Source organism: Rhamphochromis sp. 'chilingali', assembly GCF_963969265.1.
Source record: "Rhamphochromis sp. 'chilingali' genome assembly, chromosome: 1".
NCBI lineage: Eukaryota > Metazoa > Chordata > Actinopteri > Cichliformes > Cichlidae > Rhamphochromis > Rhamphochromis sp. 'chilingali'.
In genome coordinates, this window is record NC_137929.1 from 48,581,254 (window position 1) to 48,602,593 (window position 21,340).

The following is a 21,340-nucleotide window of genomic DNA, read 5'->3' on the forward strand; positions in this document are numbered from 1 at the left end:
ACACAAAAACATTTGACTGTGAGGATGAAAATAGGCTTAACTGTGTTGTATAAGTTGATTAGGCTTTAATGCCATTATTCACAGGTAGTTCAATGGTTATTATGTGTTGTGGGATAAAGTAAATGGGCCTCCCATCTTACCAATAGCCTGCGGACATTACATAGGAAGGGGAAGAACCACCAACCAGTGCATCCTCTCACCCAGAAAGCGAAGTCAAACGCAATTAGTGACATTTTGTGCTAGTGATGTGAGACATGAATGAATGAATGACTGAAAAATGGTTGATGTCCATACCATGAATGCTTGGATTCACTGTCATTGTACTCGTAGATGGGACCGCATTGTGCTTAGCACGGAGATGCCTCAGCATCGATGAGGTGTTGTTGTTGTAGGCCAGCTGCTGGTCACAGACCAAGCACCGAACCTAAGTAGTACATGGAGTAATCCTCCTTTGATCAGATTACTGGAATGCAAAACAAACAGCAAACAACACAAACAAACAACAAATCTCCAGAAGCAAAGTTAGATGGCTGGTCTTTGACTCTGACCACACTGGAAGATGTTTCCCCTGATTCAACAAAGCATTTAGACATCCCTCAATCGGGCTTCTGGTGCAACTATCGATTGTATTTCTACTGTATGTTTTATTGTTTCTTGTTTTCCTGAACAGCACAGACTCATTATTGTAGAACACTCTGTATTTGTCTAATTTATTTAAGGAACCATCACACCATTTTGCATCCTCAACACCTGTTTAATTTTGTTGTATCTTGTAATAAACACCGGTGATTTCAAATACATGGCATAAGTAAGCACATAGATGTATAAATCATACAGTAGACAACAATGAATGAAATAAAACCAAATGTTTACAACATTTTTCAGTTACAGTTGGGAAATAATGGATTTGTGAAATCTCAAATCTCAAAATTCATTTTTACTTGTTAGATTTTGGTCTTTAATAATGAAGAGTGGGTTTTGTCCTGTTGCTTTTGGACTCTTTGTTTCTGATGGTTGGATCCCAGTTCTCATGTGTTACAGATAACTGAAAATGAAAAAAAAAAGACAATAACCTCATGCAACATCACAGTTTAATGCAAATTGAACTTTAAAAAAACAGAAGCACAAAGTTTATTCCAGAGAAACAAACAAACCAAAAAAAAATGTAACATTATAAATATCATAAGAAGTTCAACAGATTTGCTTCAGAGCAGCTTACATGTGCTGCAGTGTCTGGAAACAGAACTAAAGGGGCTTTCACACTTTTAGATGTGACATCCTGAAATTATGATGCTGTGGAATAACCTCAAAGGACCAAAAAATATGTTGTATGTTGTATGTAACTACTGTTAAGATGTATCTGTCCCACTGCGCAAGTGTCCAGTGAAGGGGGGCGTGGCTACGTGCAGGTGGGAAGGGGGAGTAGAAGTTTTGGAGGGTCAGTTTTTTTTGTGTGGTTGAACGAAAGAAGGCGACCATTAAAGTTGGAGTTAACATACCAGTTGTGTGATTATTGGACTAACACTACAAGGATATTGTTGAAGAAACCGTAATAACAGGTAACATCACCTCTTTTCACTACAGTTCACTGAGAAAGTCACACTGACAGCATGAATCAACAACACTCACTGAAACCTGCAACAACAGACAAGTGATGAAAACAAGTGACACAAACTCACCTCTATGTTTGTGTCATTTTCTCTGGTGTTCAGTCCAAAGTTCCTCCTTGTCTTACTAATGTAGCAGAGCATGAGGAAAACAGCCATCAGCAAAACACCATCCAAGGACGCACGCACAACCAGAAGCCAGGAGGAGTCAGGACAATGTGTAGGGATTCCTGCAGTGACACTTTCACTCTGTGTTGTTGCTGTCTGCAGTGTGGAAGCAGGTGTGTTTGAATCTGTGAACAACAAACAGAAAAAATATCAATACTAAATCAATAGCGATACAGACACATGCAGTAAAACGAATCATATCATCATACAGGTAAATACAAACATGTATGAAGCACTAAATGCAGCATTAACATGAAGCTTATGTGTAAGTTCAATAGGGAAGATCTGTAATCACTCAGCTGCCTGCTTTCCTGTTCTTTACATCATTATTACTTTTTCAGATAAACCACAAAGTCACGTTCAGTGTCAGTCTCATCAGATCAGCTGATGGATAAGCTGATACTCTTTTACACATTAGACTGGGAAATCTCACATAAAGCGCACTACATATGTTTTCACCTGCATGAGTAGAAACACTCAGCTTTAGTGAAAGATGATGATGATGATGATGTTTTGCCCTCAATTTTAGCTCCACCATCACAACTTTAAAAAAATGATTCAAAGTGGAGCTCACACATCTTAAACACACATAACCTTAGATTTCAAATAGTTAAAAAACTTTTAGTAATATAAAAAATGATGTTTCGTATATAATATGTGCTCTGATTAAAAATTATTAGTGCACATTATGACTGTGAAACTTACTATATTTAAATATCTGTATGTTTTTTTAAAGCTTCATAAGAAATATGGTTTATATTTGTGAATGAACAGAGGAATAAATTTATCAGCAAATCAGAAAATGTTGATGTTAGAAAAAAACTGAAGTTATGGTGTTCGACAGCCATATTCCTCGAGACCAGCTTGTTGCCCTGCTGAGGCCCCTAGCTAACTCTCTCTCTGATTCTATGCGTAACCTGGGTGTCTATTTGGATAGCTCCTTTAAGCTCGATAAGCAAGTATCATCTGTAGTTAGATTTCTAAAGCTAAGCATTATGTACCACACAGGGACCTGGAAAAGCTTATCCATGCTTTTGTGACCTCCAGGTTAGATTATTGTAATTCTCTCTACTGTGGTCTCCAAGCCTTCTCTCTTCGAAGGCGGCAACTCGTTCAGAATGCTTCTTCCTTCTTACTGGCACTAGAAAATTTGACCCTCTTGTTGATCTACACTGGTTACCAATCAAATATCGCATTGAGTTTAAAATCTTGCTACTCACTTTTAAAATCCTGAATAACATTGCGCCCAGCTACCTCACTGACCTCCTTAATTTGTACACTCCTTGTCGTGCATTAAGATTCAGGTCAATTACTCCTGGCCCAACCTAAGTTTAGACTGAAGACCAGAGGCGATCGTGCCTTTGCTTCAGCTGCACCCAACCTTTGGAATAGCCTCCCTGCTTCTATTCGAGCCTTGGACTCTATCCAGTCCTTTAAATCAAGATTAAAAGCATATCTATTTGACTTGGCTTTCCCGACCAGTTAATACCCTTTTAAATCTTTTAATTATTAAACTTTTAAATCTTTTATTAGATTTTATTAAATGTATTATTTTTATTAATTTTACTGTTGTTTTTGTCTTCATAGCATATTTTGTATTTATCTAACTCTCCTGGTCTGTTAGTGCCTCTATCCTATCTGTGCTTGTGCCTGATTTGTACCCTGTTTTTGACTTATGTTGACTCTCCATATTACTGTGAAGCACTTTGGTGTGCCTTCGGGTTTTTAAATGTGCTATATAAATAAAATTGTATTGTATTGTATTGCATTGTTAGAAAGGTATAATGATGTCTCAACCAATCAGCTGATCTCTGGCAGTAACAACAATCTCACCTCAAAGTCACCAAAAGTTAAAAGTTTTTTTTACTGTTTTGAAAAGAAACTTACCATCAATGACAAGAACATATTCATTCACACATGAATCTGGAGACAGAGGGTTCCCATAACCACAGATGTACTTTCCTGTGTCTGACTTGGACGACTGTGTGATGGTTGCATACAGTCCGTACACAGATCCTGGTCTGTATTCAATGCTGTATCTGCCACTCTCAGATTTGTTATTAGTTGTGTCAATGAGGATCTCCCCTTCATTCTTACACTCATTCTTACAAAAGAACTTCCTGTGTCCATATGTGTTGTTGGAACATACCAATGTCATCTTTTCTCCCTCAGTTTGTGTGCGATAAAAACCAACGTTTTTATCCAGATCTGTGAAATAGAAGAACATTAATTAGTCTGAACTGAACCAGTTTGTGGGGGAGGTGTGGTCCCTGGCTCAGCTGCAGGGGAGGTGTGGTCCCTGGCTCAGCTGCAGGGGAGGAGTGGGGCAGTGAGCTCAAAGGGGCAGTGCCAAGGAGGCTGGAGGGACAGGTGGTGGTCATTTAACCATTGAGGTTTCTCCCTATATATATAGTGAAGGCGGAGACCTGAGAGAGAGAGTTTGTGTGCTTATGACTTATGTGCCGAAACGTAAAGCCACGTGTGTGGCACTTCAATAAACACCCCACAAGCATAAAACATACAACATACTAGTGTGTTGGGTCATTTTTTACACTGTTGTATTATGATTATATTTCATGGATCAAATGAGCACAGTTATCATTTCATAATAAATCAGAAAAATCTGAAAAACACATTCTTACCTGATCCTCTGAGAATCAAATCTTGTTGTTGCATATTTAATGAACCCATGCAAAATGTAACATACATACTATGAACTTAAAGAGCAGCGTTATAGACCCTTGAAGTTCACCGGTGTGACTGCAAATGTTTTAGTTTTTGTTTCATTTGTCCTTTTTTTGAGGCATTTCTCAGGACTCACAGCTAGAAGATGAGCCTGTATATAAAAAAGGTGACTAACTTCTTTTTAGCATGATGACACTCTTGGAAGATCATCAACTTTTTAGGTAAAACATTTCTTCTGTTACTCTCCATCATAGGAATTAAATTAGTAGATTTCATCTATTTAAATCATGATGTAAACCATGATACTGATGCTCAAAATCAGTTATAGACAAAAGAAAATCTGAACAAAAGCAAGATTTTGCTTTAGACTTTGATAGTTGGAGGTGGTGTAAAACTCAGTTTTAGCAGAGCCTAAATTTGAATCAATAAATCATTGAATATTATTGTAGGCTTTACACTGAGGTGCTAAAACGTTATCTTAGTACAGTTGTCACATGCCATATAACATGGACACTTAAGTGCAATAACAGGTAAAACGTACTTGTATTTATTGATTGAACAGGTTGATCTAAAAGTGATCCACATTACTAAATTAGACCTGGGGGGTCTCCACATTTGCAATTTCAGTGACCTTTAGTAAAAACTCACCATTTGAAACTCTGACCTCAAAGTCAAAGTATGAATCTGGAGCAGAAGATCTTCCTAAACCACACCTGTACATTCCTGCGTCAGACTTGATCATTTGTGAGAAGCTTAAAAACACAATTCCTCTTCTTGGAGATCCATCTTTATACTTCATGCTGTATCTGCCACTCTGAGCTGTGCTTCCATCTGTTTTAATGAGGATATCTTCTGCTCGCTCACATTTTTCCTTACAGAAGAACTTTGTGCTTCCAGACAAAGATAAGTTGCAGTTAAGCGTGCCATTAAATCCTTCAGCTGCAGACCAAATATTATGTTTTGCCTTGACGAGCCCAGCTGGACCTGTCAGATGAAAAATAATAATAATACATTTAACACAAGATGGATAATCACAACATTATTTAGTGTATGTAGATAAATGTATTTCATAAAGTGTTTTATAAAGTTGAGTATATTTTGAATTAAAGAGAAACATTAAGCTCATCAGTCCTCACCTGACAAGAAGCAGAAGAAGAGAAAATGGAGGATTTTCATTCTGATGCAGAAAAGTCGTTAAACTTCAGAAGAACAGCGTCTGACTCTTCACTCTGTCAGATCATCAGAAAACTGAAGTTACTGAATGAGTTGTTTCCTTTTTATCACTTCCTTCAACTTTTTTAGATGCATCCATCACACGATGATGTAGATCAGTACTGTGAAGTTTCCCTGATGCCGTAAGTGTGAATGAAAAGAGTTTCAGACCAAATTTGACTTTGAAAACCTGACGACAGCTGGTTCAACCTCTGAGAGGAACACATGAAGCACATTGATTTTTTTCCAGGTTATAAAATGTTCCTGGCATTTTATTCTCATCTGAATATTGTGTTTGGCTTAAGGAATAAAAAGTATATTTATTTATTTATTTATTTCTGAATCACCATCATTTCTTGATGTTGCACTCTGAGATTATTTAACATTAAATACTCAAAATAAATCATAGAGTTGATATAAAGCTAAAAATATCTGATCAAATCATCCCATGCAGAAATCTTACAAACTGAATTTATAAGCAACAACAAAAACCTGTCACCAGCTTAACAGATGGATAAAACTAGAGTCCTCACTGCAGGGCCCGGGTCTAATTCTGCCTCCGACCATTTCCTGTGTCATTTCCCCTCACACTCTCGTCACCCTCCTGTTTCCTTTCTGTGCTATCTAAAAAGCAAAAATAAACAACATCTCAAAGCTGACTGTTTTCTTAGGAATAAAGAGGCATATTAATTAATTTGTTTAGAAATCAATTTTTTTTTTTGCTGTCTCATTTTGACATTATTTTATATAAAATATTGAAAGTAAATGGCACAATTAGCCAAGTGGCACAAAATTGAAAATGGATTTAAAGACTTTCTTTGAACATGAACCCTTTTGTAATCTCTGAAGAGGAAAACACATATCCCTGTTATGTAGCAAGAACAGCAGGCTAAACAGAGATACCCTGAGATATTGTATTCCTCTTCCTGATAGACAACAGTAAACCATTTAAAATATAAAATTAAAAATATTCGATCAAATCATTTCATGCAGGAATCTTACAAATTGAAAGCAACAACAACTACAAGAACCTCTCACCAGCTTAGGTAAAGGAAGAAATTACAATGAAGGTAAACATAAATACTTCTGTTGTCTCCTTCCTGGTGGTTTGAGAGTTGTTTTGAACTTCAGTGAAATTTACCAGTTATTAAAGTAAGAAGGAGTCGCTAGAACTCAGTTATGCTCACCTTCACCTTCACTGTCTGCCAGCTTCAAAGAAGCTTGCATAAAGTCTCTGTCTAAGCCGTCATAGTTGGAGGAGGGAGTGGGTTTGACTCACTGTCATTAAGGCAAGGCAAGGCAAGGCAAGTTTATTTGTATAGCACAATTCAACAACAAGGTGATTCAAAGTGCTTTACAGAGACATTAGAAACAAGAACAAATAAAAAGCATGATTTAAAATTGATTAAAACAAGCAAATAAACTAACTAACTAATTAACAAACAAACAAACAACAGTATATAAAATCAAAACAGATAAAATCAGAACAGTAGATAAAATCAGTAGTTAAATGTAAGTTTTGAAATTTAAGCTTAAAGTGTGGATTAACTCACTAACTCACTGTCAGACTGAATTGACAGTGTTGTTATAGTTAACCTGGCTGAGCAGACGACCAATGTAGTGAAGGTTATAGTCCTCACTGCAGGGCCTGGGTATGAATCTACCTCAAACCATGTCCTGTGTGTCATTTCCTCTTACACTCCCCACCCTCCTGTCTACTAAACACCACAACATTACTGCCAGCTTGATTATTAAGTACCCATACAGCCAGATCCATTTATTTGTTGTGTTTATTTGTTACGTTGAGCTGCAGATGATTCTGCTTGCACCATGTGACAAAACAGCCCAGTATTCAGCCTCATCTCTGTCACTGTGTCACAGTCAGAGACCAAACCAGACAAACGGACTCAATTGCAGATACAAACAGAGTCACTGGGAAACATGATAACAAGACGTTATTTACAAACACAGAATCACAGCTATGATGTGACTATGAACTGTGAACCATGATGTACGTGAGATTCTAAGAAGTAGTTTAACAAACGTGAACTGTACAACAAACATGAAGTACTAGGAAACTATACACATATGAATTCTATGACGTGGGGAAAAGGGAAGTCAGGCTGAGGGAACAAAACCAGGAGACTTTTGAGTCACTGTACCGAGAGGAGGTAAAGTTCAGAAGGTGTTTTTCTGCAGGTCAGGAAAGACCAAATATGGACAAGAACTGTGTTACTTATTAGGTGGAGGATCTGCATGAGAGGGGCAAGTGGTCCGAGTGAGGCGGTGATGGATACCGGTGGTGGTATACACATGTGGTATACACATGTGGTATACACATGTGGTATCCGGTAACTGTGGCAGGGAGGAGAAGTGAGCAGGAGCTGTGGAGGAAGAGCTGCAGAGAAAACTGGCGTCCAAATGAAGGTGAGTATTGTCAGAGTTTGAGCATCGGGATCAGGTGGATGACTACAGGCAGAGAATATCACTGTAAACAACATCACAAGAGCTGTGTCGGCCTACACTAACAGAGGTTAGTTGAAGACCTGGTGACGCTGGTCTTAAGTATTGGCAGCTTAATTGCCAACAGGTGTGGACTGCAGGCTGTAATGCAATGACTCCGCCCAGAGGTGGAGCCACCGGCTCTATGGAAAAACCTGCACTCAGCCGGACCATGACACACTGATACATCCAACCACTGCAGAGTCATCATAAAACTTCTGAAGATGGCAAACTCAACATGAACAATTTATAAAAGACTCCACAAAGCTGGGTGGGACAGGCCTTGAGGACACAGCACTCATCTGGTCTGGTCCAGCAGACGTTGTAACAGTCACAATGGTGTGGTGTCTCTTTAAGACAACCCAAGTCAAGGGTTAATGTTGTCATCCGTATGCGCCACTGGCTCTCTCTGTGATTGTGTGGACATGTGCTTACACGCTAGTGCATGAGGACGGACAGATTTTATGTTTTACCTCTCCAGACACCTTTGTTTGCAACGTTATGGGTTGTACGAACACTGTGCGTTATGTTTGTTAAGCTGCAGCCGTTCAACCGGGCTTATATGGTTGATGAACAGAAGGTATATTAAAGAACACGCTGTGGAATTCCCAATGCCAGTGCGAGTGTGTATTCTTTCGACTATCCTGCTAAGTGTTTTGCCGCCTCCTCTCAACCACTAAACACAACCCGACGTTACAACGTGCTTGATTGGAGTCTTCTCCTTTGTCTTTGAATCTGGTCACGAGTGGAAGTGAATGGTGGAGGAGAGGCAGCAATGGTGCAATGTGTCCGTGCTGGGATGATAGAGCTGGTGCAGAAGGTTATGTAGTGAGTGACACACTCAGTAAGCCCACTGGTGTCCTCACCGTGAGGCTCACAGAGTGTCTCCCAGTCTGTCACCTCAAAACAACCCTGTAGTCCCACTAAAGCCTCCTCCGACCACCTACTACTATACTTCTAGTGGTCACAGCTTCCCTCTTCACAATAGGCACATAGCAGGGGGTGAAACAGGGGTTTATATAAAAGCTAAAATACTAAAGCTACAACCTTTAATATAAAGCTGCTGCTGAGCAAACATGGCTTATACTCCTACTCTTTCTGTTAACTAGACATAAAAACACTTGAGGTCACCCTCTGATGTATTTACCACCCCGTCGTAGATCAATCACAGTGTCCTGAACTCTCATTGGTAGACGCTTGAATTGTTGTCGTGAAGTTCAGCCTGGATATCTTAAAAAGAAGGAAACTGAACTTCTTTTCAGGCACTTAGACTAACATGACCTGGACCCTTTTAGCGCCCTCTGTAGTTGAACTGTGGAAGTGAAACAGAGCCACAGCCTGCACACACACAGTTTAAATAACTGTAGATTACAATATGATGAGAAATGAGGGCTGAAATGTGAGGAGGTTTCAGACGGTGCAGACTTATGGACGTATCATAGATTTGTATTAAATGTGGTTTATGAAACGTTCATTACTGCTTTGTAGATTTGCCCTCATTAACATACTGTCTGACCTGCTGACTTACACAGGTCAGCTTCACTGTTTGATTCTGATAGCTGAGCTGACACAGGCTCTGTGATCTGCTGTAGTTTGTTAGAAATACTTTGACTCACAGAAAAAGCTGCTCAGCTCTTGTTCTGGACACATTTGGGAGAGAACCTGCCTCTGTGTGTAACAGCGCCCCCTGCTGCTCTTGATGATAAATGTGCAGATGCTGATTCTTGCTGTGACTGTTGATCCGACTGGAAGTTCTGTGGTTACAGGTCCAGCTTCCTCCTGTGAAACCTGTACTAGTGAGCTGCTGTTACAGACCACCAAGTTCTAATATCCAGTATCTCCAGGTCACAAAGCTGCAGTCAGTCAGTGGAGACCTTAATATTGACGGGTTCTCACATACCAGTATTTAGCCACGTCCCTGCTCAAGATGATTTTGTGTGATCAACTCGACCGTAATAACAGAAAAATACTTTTAAAGAAGGATCAGAGTTTCTTTTTATTCCTGTCAAACATTTATCACATTTTTGTGGAGATGAATGTGTTTGAAAAACCTTTAATTTGTTTACTGCCTCATATACCAACTACTACACCTGCTGCACCCTCTCACCTCTGATGGTGTTTGAGGGAGAGAAACAACTGAAATGAACATAAACTTAAATGCAACATAAGCATCATGTCAGTGGCTGCCTTATCTGTATGTTTAGGATCATTATCCTCCTGCATTGACTGAAACTGAAGGACTGTTTGTTAACTTCAGTGAGAACTCTGACATTTCTAAACTGAAGTTTATTTATATAGAAGAAAGTGTTAACAAGCCTAAAAGTTGATGTGAGCAGTAAATAAAAAAGGGTTAAACACACAGTATCGCTCTCTAACTGCTCCTCTTCCTGGAGTGAAGCACAGCCTGATAACCCTCCCTCTTCTTCCTGCTCTTAAACACAGCACCTCCTCTCTGTCCACGTGTTTCCTCGTTCCCTCCCCTTCAGATCTGCACTTTGAAGATGGGTGTAACCAACATGTGGTGACATGTAAGAGCTGACAGGCTCCATTCACTGCAGAAACATGTTGTTGAGATCAGAGCTCAGACTAGTTTCAGTTATAAGGAAGTGAAACTCACACAGTCGCTGACACTGAGAGGAGAAATGGCGCAGAAAGGAGTTCAGCTGGACCGAGAAACCTTCTCTTGTTCCATCTGTTTGGATCTACTGAAGGATCCGGTGGCTACAGCCTGTGGACACAGCTACTGCAGGAACTGTATTAAAAGTTTCTGGGATGAAGAGGACAGGAAGGGAATCCACAGCTGCCCTCAGTGCAGGAAGACTTTCACACCGAGGCCTGTCCTGGAGAAAAACACCATGTTAGCAGCTTTAGTGGAGCAGCTGAAGAAGACTGGACTCCAAGCTGCTCCAGCTGATCACTGCTATGCTGGACCTGAAGATGTGGCCTGTGATGTCTGCACTGGGAGGAAGCTGAAAGCCATCAAGTCCTGTTTAGTCTGTTTAATTTCTTACTGTGAGAAACACCTCCAACCTCACTATGATGTAGTTCAGTTTCAGAAACACAAGCTGGTGGCCCCCTCCAAGAAGCTCCAGGAGAACATCTGCTCTCGTCATGATGAGGTGATGAAGATTTTCTGTCGTACTGATCAGCAGAGTATCTGTTATCTCTGCACAATGGATGAACATAAAGGCCATGAAACAGTCCCAGCTGCAGCAGAAAGGACTGAGAAGCAGAAGGAGCTCGAGGTGAGACGACTAAACATCCAGCAGAGAATCCAGGAGCGAGAGAAAGATGTGAAGCTGCTTCAACAGGAGGTGGAGGCCATCAATGGCTCTGCTGATAAAGCAGTGGAGGACAGTGAGAAGATGTTCACTGAGCTGATCCGTCTCCTCCAGAAAAGAAGCTCTGATGTGAAGCAGCAGGTCAGATCCCAGCAGGAAACTGAAGTGAGTCGAGTCAAAGAGCTTCAGGAGAAGCTGGAGCAGGAGATCGCTGAGCTGAAGAGGAAAGACGGCGAGCTGGAGCAGCTCTCACACACAGAGGATCACAACCAGTTTCTACACAACTACCCCTCACTGTCAGCACTCAGTGAGTCTACACACTCATCCAGCATCAATATTCGTCCTCTGAGCTACTTTGAGGATGTGACAGCAGCTGTGTCAGAGACCAGAGATAAACTACAGGACATCCTGAGAGAGGAATGGACAAACATCTCACTGACAGTCACTGAAGTGGATGTTTTACTGTCACCAGCAGAGCCAAAGACCAGAGCTGGATTCTTAAAATATTCACGTGAAATCACACTGGATCCAAACACAGCACACACACATCTGTTATTATCTGAGGGGAACAGAAAAGTAACAAGAACAGAACAACAACAGTCTTATTCTGATCATCCAGACAGATTCACTGGATGGCTTCAGGTCCTGAGTAGAGAGAGTCTGACTGGACGTTGTTACTGGGAGGTGGAGTGGAGAGGGGGAGGAGTTCGTGTAGCAGTCGCATACAAGAATATCAGCAGAGCAGGGGGCAATGAATGTGGATTTGGAAACAATAACAAATCTTGGGCATTACGTTGTGACACAAACGGTTATATATTTCTGCACAACAAAGTCCAAACTGATCTCTCAGGTCCTCGGTCCTCCAGAGTAGGAGTGTACCTGGATCACAGAGCAGGTATTCTGTCTTTCTACAGCGTCTCTGAAACCATGACTCTCCTCCACAGAGTCCAGACCACATTCACTCAGCCGCTCTATGCTGGACTTTGGCTTTATAGAGTTGGAGCCACTGCAGAGTTGATTAAAGTCAAACAGAGAAGACAGGTTCATGTTGATCCCTGACCATTATATGTACTTGTGTAGTTTCTAAATGAGGCTTTACATTTTAGAAGCTGAGAAGTTCAGTGGTCCATTGATGTGTGAAAATAATATTGCACTGATTCAAACTGTACTTACATTTATATACCTTACATCAATATAAATCTGAATTTGTTCTTATGGCTGATAATCATGTGAGTTTAAATGATACTACTCTTCATATTCAGCATGTTTGAAATCTGTCATCAGTCTGGTTAGTGCTTTTATTCTGTAGTTGCTGTAGTGGGTTGTCAAATGCAACAATATATTGGAGCTGCAGTGATTCATCAGTTAGTCAATGATTAGAGAATTGATTGTTTTATCATTATTTTAGTCACATTTAAAGCTGGTTCCAGTTTCTGAAATGTGAAGATTGTTGATTTTCTTGATCATACATGACTGTAAACTTAATGTCTTTGAGGTTTGAACTTTTAAAATGTAATAAAAAATTTAATCTTTGAGGTTTTTTATATTGTTATTATTGTATCTAGAGTGATGACATTTAATGTCATTTTTCAGATACAGAGACACGTGAAGAAACCAAATCACACAATAATGAAGTGAACACATTTATAGTCAGTGTTCAAGATGATGGATAGAAATGAAAATCATGGAGCATTTATGCATTTTTACGTCTGTGTCACAGAAACTGTTCAGCTATTCTCTGTTTATTAGTCTATTTATCAGGAACCTCTGTTGATTTTATATGTAAAGGATTTTTCTTCTATCACTGAACCTTTTAAGGGTTTTCTCTTAGTAGTTTTGGGGAGTTTTTAATTAGATTTACAGCTTCAGAATAACTTTGTGATGTCAGATTAGAAAGTCTGTGTCCAACCCTGGTGTTTGATCAGATGTTTGATCCCTGCAGGGTTGGATTTTTTTCTATGAATGTTGAATTTGTTGTATTTGATTTGAGTTAGATTTTTACTGATGAATGATTCATTGTAAAAAGTGGATCTACCAACAGTTTATTTCTTTGTTATTGTGATTAAAATGTCAAACAAATATATTTTCCACTTTTTGTGTGACAGAGGCAGGAATTTCTCTGTCCTGCATGTGGAGAAATCTGCTGTTAAATCAGAACATTAACAGGTTTCAGGTTTTGTTCAAACACATATTACTGTGTATCATGTGTCAGCAGGCATGTGTTAACAGGGACTATAAGACACTTTAGTGGCTTTAATGCATATTTATATGTTTAACACAGTCAGGTGCACAGGTTCTTTAGACTAAAAAGAGGGAGGAGATGTGCTTCCAAGATTTATTATCCAGACAGGGAAAGCAACTTCACATTCAACCATACAGGGAAGAGGAGTTCAGGACTGAGGCTTACCAGCAGGTGAGAATGGTCGACACAGAGGGAAGGCGGATCTGTCAAATAAATAAATAAATAAGTAAAAATAGATCAACAGTAACACTGTTTCGTCTTCCGTGGACTCTGTATCTCCTGAATCAGATAACTCCGCTACTGTGTGTTTGAACTCTAAAGACATTATTCAGAGTGACACCTCGGTGTCAAGTTGAAACTGTCTTTGGCACCATTAACCTAGTTTGCCCAGTGACTGTTACTGCTCCTGAGCTCCGCTCTCCACTTCCAGTTCCTGTTCCCAGGGCAGCTCGGGCCAAGCTTTCCCTTGCACCCTTACAGTGCTAACAGAGACACTGACTCCTGCACCCGTTTCAGTTCCCTGGGTGGGAGCAGCAGAGGTCCAGCTAGCTCCTGCGCCTGCACGGGCTCCCAGGGTATAGGCAGGAACAACCCAGCTCGTCCCTGCGCCCTTATCTGTTCCTCAGGTGGGGATGGCTGGTGTTCGGCCAGACCCAGTACCCATCCCTGTTCCCCAGAGGAGAGCAGCTAAGAGTCAGTTACCTGATTAGTTGCAAGTTCAACAACCATCATCACAACCACCACTACAACTTTTGTTTCAGCCATTAGCTCATATATCAGCTCAGTTTCCTGTTTTATCACCAGCTCAGCCTCTAATTCAGTTTCTAGTTCAGTTTTTAGCTCTATTACTTGTTCAGGCTTTAGCTCTGTTTCCAGGTCCCTCTCTAGCCCTGTTCACTTGCTGCCATCCTCTGCTGAAAGCTCTGGTGAGCCCTTTCATCCACCACCTGCTCCACCATCAGCTCCATCGCCTGCGGCTGCCACGTTGCCATCTGGTCCAGTCTCGTCGGCTGTGGTTACCACACCATCGTCTGGTTCTGCACCCACCAAGCCTCCACCAGTACGCCCGGTGCCCGAGAATCATCGCCCACTTCCAGAAAACAACATGGATGTGCAGTTTTTCACTAAAACATGTTTTTATCTCAGATGTAAATTTATCCAGTGAATCGTTAAAGTGTGAAAAATTAGCTTGTTTGTCTTTTGTGACATAAACACTCAGTGTTCACAACACTCATGTGTGGAAATGTGCTGATAATGTGTGTTGGGAGCTGATAACAAGTTAAGACAGCCAGCAAATGTGTGCCCTCGATAGTTGTTGTTTTAACAATGCTGGTTAATTCTGTCGTGTTCATGTTGATTCTTAGTAGCAGTGTGTGGTCAGTGTGGTTTGTGCTCGGCTGCAGGGGAGGAGTGGAGCAGTGGGTTCAGGGTGTGGTGTCAGGGGATACTGGTTGTTACAACCAGCAAGCATCATCTAAACACACCTTCCCTCCTTTAAACAGCGAAACAAATGAGATTCATGGTACGATCCAGAGGATTTCTGAAACAGGTTTCCAGCCTTACATTTCCAGTTTGAATTAACGACACATTAGTGAATGCTCGTTATCAGCTTCCAGGCTCAAGCTGAATAAAGTGCACTTTGTTCTGCGTAACACAAATGATGATGTGGTGCACAATTCCCTGGATCACAGCAAGTCTGTTGCACAAGAGGAGAAACTGTTGATGTGGGAAGCATAAAACAGGCGCGCACTGCTGAGTGTTTTTGTGTGATGGGGATGAAATAAGATGTGTTAACACTCAGAGTCTGACCACTTGTGTCTCATAGCGATCGTGGAAAACACATGACATAAATGATATCATGACCCTGCTCAGTTGGTGGGTTTGGGCAGTTTGAATAACCCTCTCAAAGCTGCAGGGGAATAAGCAGGTGTAATGTTGTCACTACTGGAGGTGAAACATTGTCATTGTTTAAAGAGGGAGGATACTTACACACTTCATAAACCAGCAAGAAGACTTTTTCCCAGAAACAGAGTTTTGATTGGTGGAATCGACAAACAGTTTGAGGCTGATTTGGCTGATATGGGTGAATATTGTGCAGATAATGATAATGTGAGACACTTACTGACATGTACAGATGGATTTTCTAAGTATGCATGCAGGTGTCTTCAAACCAAGGCAGGAGCATCTGTTGCATCTGCTTTTGAGGATGAGTGAGGGACGTGTACCTGTTAAACTTCCAACAGATGAAGGCGAGGAGTTTAATAATAAACATTTGCATCAGCTGATGGTTCAGTTTAACATCACACATTTCTCTGCATAAAGCCAGATTGAACCAAGTGTTGTGGAGCATTTTAACAAAAGCTTTAAGGGCCGTATGTGAAAATACTTCACATCTGTTAACTTATGAAGACATGTAAACGTGGACCAGGACCTTGTGCTGTCAAGGCCAAGTGCTGCAGAGAGGGGGTTTCTCCAGGTGTGTGGTGGAGTGAGGAGAAGAACAACATGTCTAACCTTTCCTTTCCTTTTTCAGAGCAGAGGTGCAGACAGGAGGGCAGGCGGGTGAGTTTTCAGACTTACTCCGGGAAGCTGAGAGGAAGAGCAGCAGCAGCGAGAAGGTAAGTTTCCAGCAGGCAGTGAACAGACAAAGAGGACCAGCATCAAAATTTCCCCTCAGAGGTGAAACAAGATCATGATGAAGAAGACTTTAACACATTGTAAAGGCGGCACCACAGAAGAGGGAGACTTTAATGTGGCCGATACGCAGAGGTGGCAAAAGTACACACATGTTGTACGTAAGTAGAAGTACAGATACCTGTGTTAAAAAATGCTCCAGTAAAAGTTAAAGTACTGATTCAATGTCTTTACTTAATTAAAAGTGAAAAAGTACAGGCTCTGAAATGTACTCAGAGTAAGAAAGTAAAAAGTAGCTGAGCTCTGCCTCATGAGCAGAGAAAAAGAAGGAAAATAAAAAGTGGCTCTATTTTTTGTTGCCTACATTGTCGAGGGCGACTTTGTCTCTAAACAGGAAAATGAGGAGTCAGGGGTTGAAGTGGATTCAGCAGGTGGAGGAACCCTAAAATCAGTTGTAATGGCTCAGTGTCTGAAAAGAATCATGACTCACATAATTTCTATTGAGAGCTTCAGTAGATTTTCTGAATGTACAGGCTGTGATCAGCTGACCTGCTGCTCTTTGTGGATTTACACAAGTGAATTCAACCAGATGTCAGCTGATGTTTTATGAGTTGAACAGGCTGATTTCCATCCTCTACACTGACAGTAAATTGTTTATGCTGTCTTTATATTAGACACTATTCAGCTGGTATGAAGGTGGAATTCAGTGAATCTAAGCATCATGAGCTTAACTGCAAATTCATCTCTGCTACACTTGATGTAACCAAACTGAGCATGAAGCCACAGCCACTGTGCAGCAGTCACACACTGTTCTGTTAAATCCATCACAGTGCAGCAAACTAACCTGTTTATCCTGCACTAACGTGCAACTTTCAAATAAACCAGTGAGTCTGTAAGGAACTTTTAAAGAACACCGATCACATGACCTGTTTAATTTTGCCTCATTTATTTTCTGGTGAGAAACGCCCCCTGTTGGCTAATGCTCAACTTATCTGTGAGCTCTGATGAAATGAAAATCTGTTACACTGATATTTAGTTTTTATCTTGCAGGTCAGTGAGTGAAATGCACCGGGTAAAATCAACAGGAAATACTTCACATGTTCTTCCAGGTTCGTAGAGAGGAGCTCATGGTTCGTAGAGGCAGCTGCCAGAGACGGAGAAACACAAGGACGGGTACAGATAAACTCAGCCTGCAAACATCTAAACATGTTTCTGGAGTAACAAAACAACACACTTCACTCTGATGTCAACAGACAATTTTACATCTTGTAGCTGAAAGTGTGCACAGAACAATGATCATGATTTGGATCATAGACGAACATTAACTCTTGATGTGCTGGTGAGCTGCACTGAAACTGTGGCTGCAGACTCTGTCAAGTGTCAAGTGTCTGTTATTGTCATTACCATGTGCAGTCGTACAGTACAGAGTGAAATGACAGCTTTCCTCTGAGACCCTGGTGCTACATATGACATATAATAGAAAAACACGGGACTACGTAAAGTGCAATGTGCCAAAAAACTGCTAAGAAAACAAGACAAGACAGTGCAACACTAGACAGAACAGGGCGACACAGACACAAGACAGTGCAATGGGTGTGTGTGTGTGTGTGTGTGTGTGTGTGTGTGTGTGTCCAGTCACTGAGTGTTCAGGAGTCTGACGGCTTGGGGGAAGAAACTGTTCCATAGTGTGGCAGTGAGGGCCCGAATGCTCCGGTACCTCTTTCCAGAAGGCAGCAGGGTGAAAAGTGTGTGTGAGGTCCTCCATAGTGCTGGTGGCGTTGCAGATGGAGCGGGTGCTGAAAGTGTCCTTGGTGGAGGGAAGAGAGGCTCCAGTGATCTTCTCAGCTGCTCTCACTATCCATTGTAGGGTATTGCAATCCGATATGGTGCAGTTACCACACCAGGCAGTGATGCAGCTGCTCAGGATGCTCTCGACAGTCCCTCTGTAGAAGGTGGTAAGAATGGATGATGGCAGATGGGCTTTCCTCAGCTTCTGCAGGAAGTAGACACGCTGCTGGGCTTTTTGGTTATGGAGCTGGTGTTGAGGGACCAGGAGAGGTTCTCCACCTGGTAGAGACCAAGGAATCTGGTGCTCTTGACAACCTCCACAGAGGATCTACTGATGTTAAGTGGGCAGTGATCTCTCCGTGTTCTCCTGAAATCAACAATCATCTCTTTTGTTTTGTCCACTTTCAGAGACAGGTTGTCAGCTCTGAGATGAGTTTGAATCCCTGTGATCTTGACCTCAAGTTCAGAGTCAACTTTTCTGAGATCACCTGTGATTTTCACATTTACCAGAAGTGCAGCTGCTGAGAGGCTGAGGGGTAGCCGCCAAAATGTTTTAGAAGATGAGAAAGTTCATGTGAGACAAGATTCAGCTCTGCTGAGTTTTTTATACTTTTATTTAAAACATATATATGTGTGTGTGAAAAGGTTCTTCCTCAAATCAAATTTTATCGTCACAGGGAGAAGATGATCTGCAGGATCCTGCTGCTCATCATCCTCACCTCACCTCACTCAGGAGCACCAGTTACTGCCATAAAAGACATCTACAGGAAGCGGTGTCTGAAAAGGGCTGGGAGAGTGGAGTTTGACTTGCTGGTTAAATAAAGATTAAAACCAGTGTTGGGTGTATTTAAATTATATTTAAATTATTTAAATTACTTTTCCACTGAAAAAGTAGAGTAACTAATTACTGTTCATTTTTAGGTATTTTAAATACAGTTACTTACAATGTACTTGCGTTACATTGTAAAATAACTAAACTTGCTGAAAATCATTATTTAATTTCAATAATTTATCTTCTAAAGGTAAAAATACTGGATATTCTTGTGTAATTACTACAGAATAATTTATGTTATACTTTGTTATTGCTACAGAAGAATATTTATTTTATTATTTTACATTTACAATTTTTTTTTCCTGTGGACCCTGTGACACCCCATTGAAGAGCCATAAGCTGTGGATCTCTTAAGATGTCGCTGTTGGGTTTGTAAGGCCATGTTACTAAATTTCTATCTTGTTCAAAGAGAAGCGATAAAACAAAGTTCTAAGCTAATCGACCTGAAGGAGAACACTAAGGTCGGTTGTTGTAAATTTTTAATAGGTTATGAAAAATATTTAAACGGTACGATCGGTCGTTTTTCATTGCGTTCATCATCTGTTTCAGTGAGTTTCAGACTACAGTCGTCTAGAAGGGAATTAAAAAAAAACCGTCGTGACGTAGCTACAGGGCGTGAGCGGCGAGCGCTTCCGTTGTCGGAAGAATAGTCGCCATTTGTTTGTCTTTTCCGTAAAGTTCAATATTTTGGACTTCTTGTGGAGTAAAGTGGAGAAAATCGGAGAGCAGTTTCAGAGTTTGTCTGTCTTTTTGCAGACTCCGAGTTTCTTCTGTTTCCGACCTGCAGATACGCAGTAAGTAATCAGCGCACATCTGAAGACGCCTGCATGCACATACCGTCGGTGACCTTTTTTGTAGCGTAATGTTACACCATAAAAAAGTTTAAAATTGATGTTGTTAAACTTAGTACATATATTCGAAAACTTTAAAAGGGTTTGAAACTTTGAAAACGTTTTCGATTCTTCTTCATATCAGAAAAAAAAATAATACATCCGTCTGTGCAGAAAGTGTCAGTTGTTTTAAACTCAGCTACAGCTACATTAAAACGCACAAACGTTAATTCAAAAATAGTCATGCAGTCACGTTATTGATATCAGAGCTGAAATTAGCCAAGCTTAGAGCCGCCGAACAGAACCTTTCGTCAGAATGAAACCGAAAGTTAAGTTAGGTCGCCATTTTCTTCTTCGTGTCCTCAAAGGACACAGACTCACTTTAGTGTATGTAGAAAAAAGGAGAAATTGGTCAGATCATTAGTCCCACCTGTGGTAGACTAACATTTTCGAGTATCACGCTGAATATTCTGTGTCTGTTTTGAATATTGCGGTGTTATTTTGATTTAACCCTTGTATGGTGTTCGGGTCTGTGAGACCCGTGTTCAGTTTTTTTCAAAAGAAAAATTAAACAATTAATTATTTTTTCACGTGTAAATGTGTTGTGTCTTTCCACTCACTCCACTTGATTATAACTGATTTATTTATAACATTTTATATAAAAGAAAAACGAGAAGCACATTAATTCATAAATGTGATCTAACAAAGGTAAAGGGAAAAAATTAACCATGTTTGCTGTTCATATGTCTTGTAATTGGGATGAAGTAAACATCTGTTGAGTAATTTAACATAAAATTGTTTGATAGTGTTAATTTGGAAAGCCAAAACTCTAGCAGGTCCACCAGACCCATGAACACTGGCTGTGTAACAAAAATACGAACACCACACAAGGCAAGGCAAGTTTATTTGTATAGCACAATTCAACAACAAGGTGATTCAAAGTGCTTTACAGAGACATTAGAAACAAGAACAAATAAAAAGGGGTTAAGATCTTGACTGTTGGTAGTAGATTACAGTTTATGTAGTTACTAACATAAACAGCCTGAGTAGCCTGGCTGCACGGGAGTGCAAACCCAGTTTGCATGGCTAAAGTAAATGTGACCTGTGAATGTCCTCGGAGGCTTTGCCTTAAGCCGATAATGAGCTATCATTTTATTTAGCGCTTTTCATTATATTGCATTGTTCCTACCCTGTTTTTTTTTCGTTGCATACTTCTCGCTTAGGGACCCTAAAAAGCTTGACTGCATTTAGAGGCACTTCAAAAACAATCTGAGCTGCATGTATGTGTGCAACACTGCTCATAGTGTCTGTAAAGGTTCTCAGTCACCCAGGCCATCGTGTCATAATGTTTTCCGTTTCTTTAAGGTAAATTGCAAAATAAACAAAACCAAATCACATAGTTTGGTTTTGTTTATTTTAAACTGGTTCTTATTTTATTGTTTTGTGTACATTTTGCTTGTGAATAACTAAGTAGTAAATTTCTTTTGACTTTTATTACATCACTTACAGTAGACTCTTTAGAGCCACTGGTCATCGGCCTGTTTCAGCAGATGAATTTG

General features: G+C 40.4%; 3 protein-coding genes and 1 long non-coding RNA gene across 6 annotated transcripts in view; 2 read left to right on the forward strand and 2 right to left on the reverse strand.

Moving 5' to 3' along the window:
• Positions 1 to 950: 950 nt before the first annotated feature.
• Positions 951 to 5,254, reverse strand: LOC308401416 (uncharacterized protein). Its single transcript, XM_080889619.1, has 4 exons — positions 5,109 to 5,254; positions 3,663 to 3,983; positions 1,680 to 1,900; positions 951 to 1,045 (listed from the first exon to the last, which is right to left on the reverse strand). Exons 1-4 carry the CDS (start codon positions 5,200 to 5,202, stop codon positions 959 to 961), a joined length of 723 nt encoding a protein of 240 aa, XP_080745745.1. The 5' UTR covers positions 5,203 to 5,254; the 3' UTR covers positions 951 to 958.
• Positions 5,255 to 5,265: 11 nt separating this feature from the next.
• On the reverse strand, positions 5,266 to 6,244 carry LOC308401930. The gene is made up of 3 exons (XR_013972654.1): positions 6,172 to 6,244; positions 5,597 to 5,807; positions 5,266 to 5,444 (listed from the first exon to the last, which is right to left on the reverse strand). It is a non-coding gene; the product is annotated as an uncharacterized lncRNA (long non-coding RNA).
• A 3,904-nt stretch (positions 6,245 to 10,148) lies between these two features.
• Positions 10,149 to 12,988, forward strand: LOC308400864 (tripartite motif-containing protein 16-like). Its single transcript, XM_080888890.1, has one exon. The coding sequence runs from the start codon at positions 10,817 to 10,819 to the stop codon at positions 12,512 to 12,514; it is 1,698 nt and encodes a 565-aa protein (XP_080745016.1). The 5' UTR covers positions 10,149 to 10,816; the 3' UTR covers positions 12,515 to 12,988.
• Positions 12,989 to 19,541: 6,553 nt separating this feature from the next.
• The window catches only part of LOC308401693 (programmed cell death 1 ligand 1-like), a 14,374-nt gene continuing 12,575 nt past the window's right edge, over positions 19,542 to 21,340 (forward strand). For 2 of the 3 annotated variants that reach the window (XR_013972590.1, XM_080890033.1), the window contains exon 1: positions 19,542 to 19,745. The gene's annotated coding sequence lies outside the window, so the exon portion shown is untranslated. The remainder of the gene's footprint in view (positions 19,746 to 21,340) is intronic. The other variant, XR_013972591.1, reaches the window with a different exon arrangement.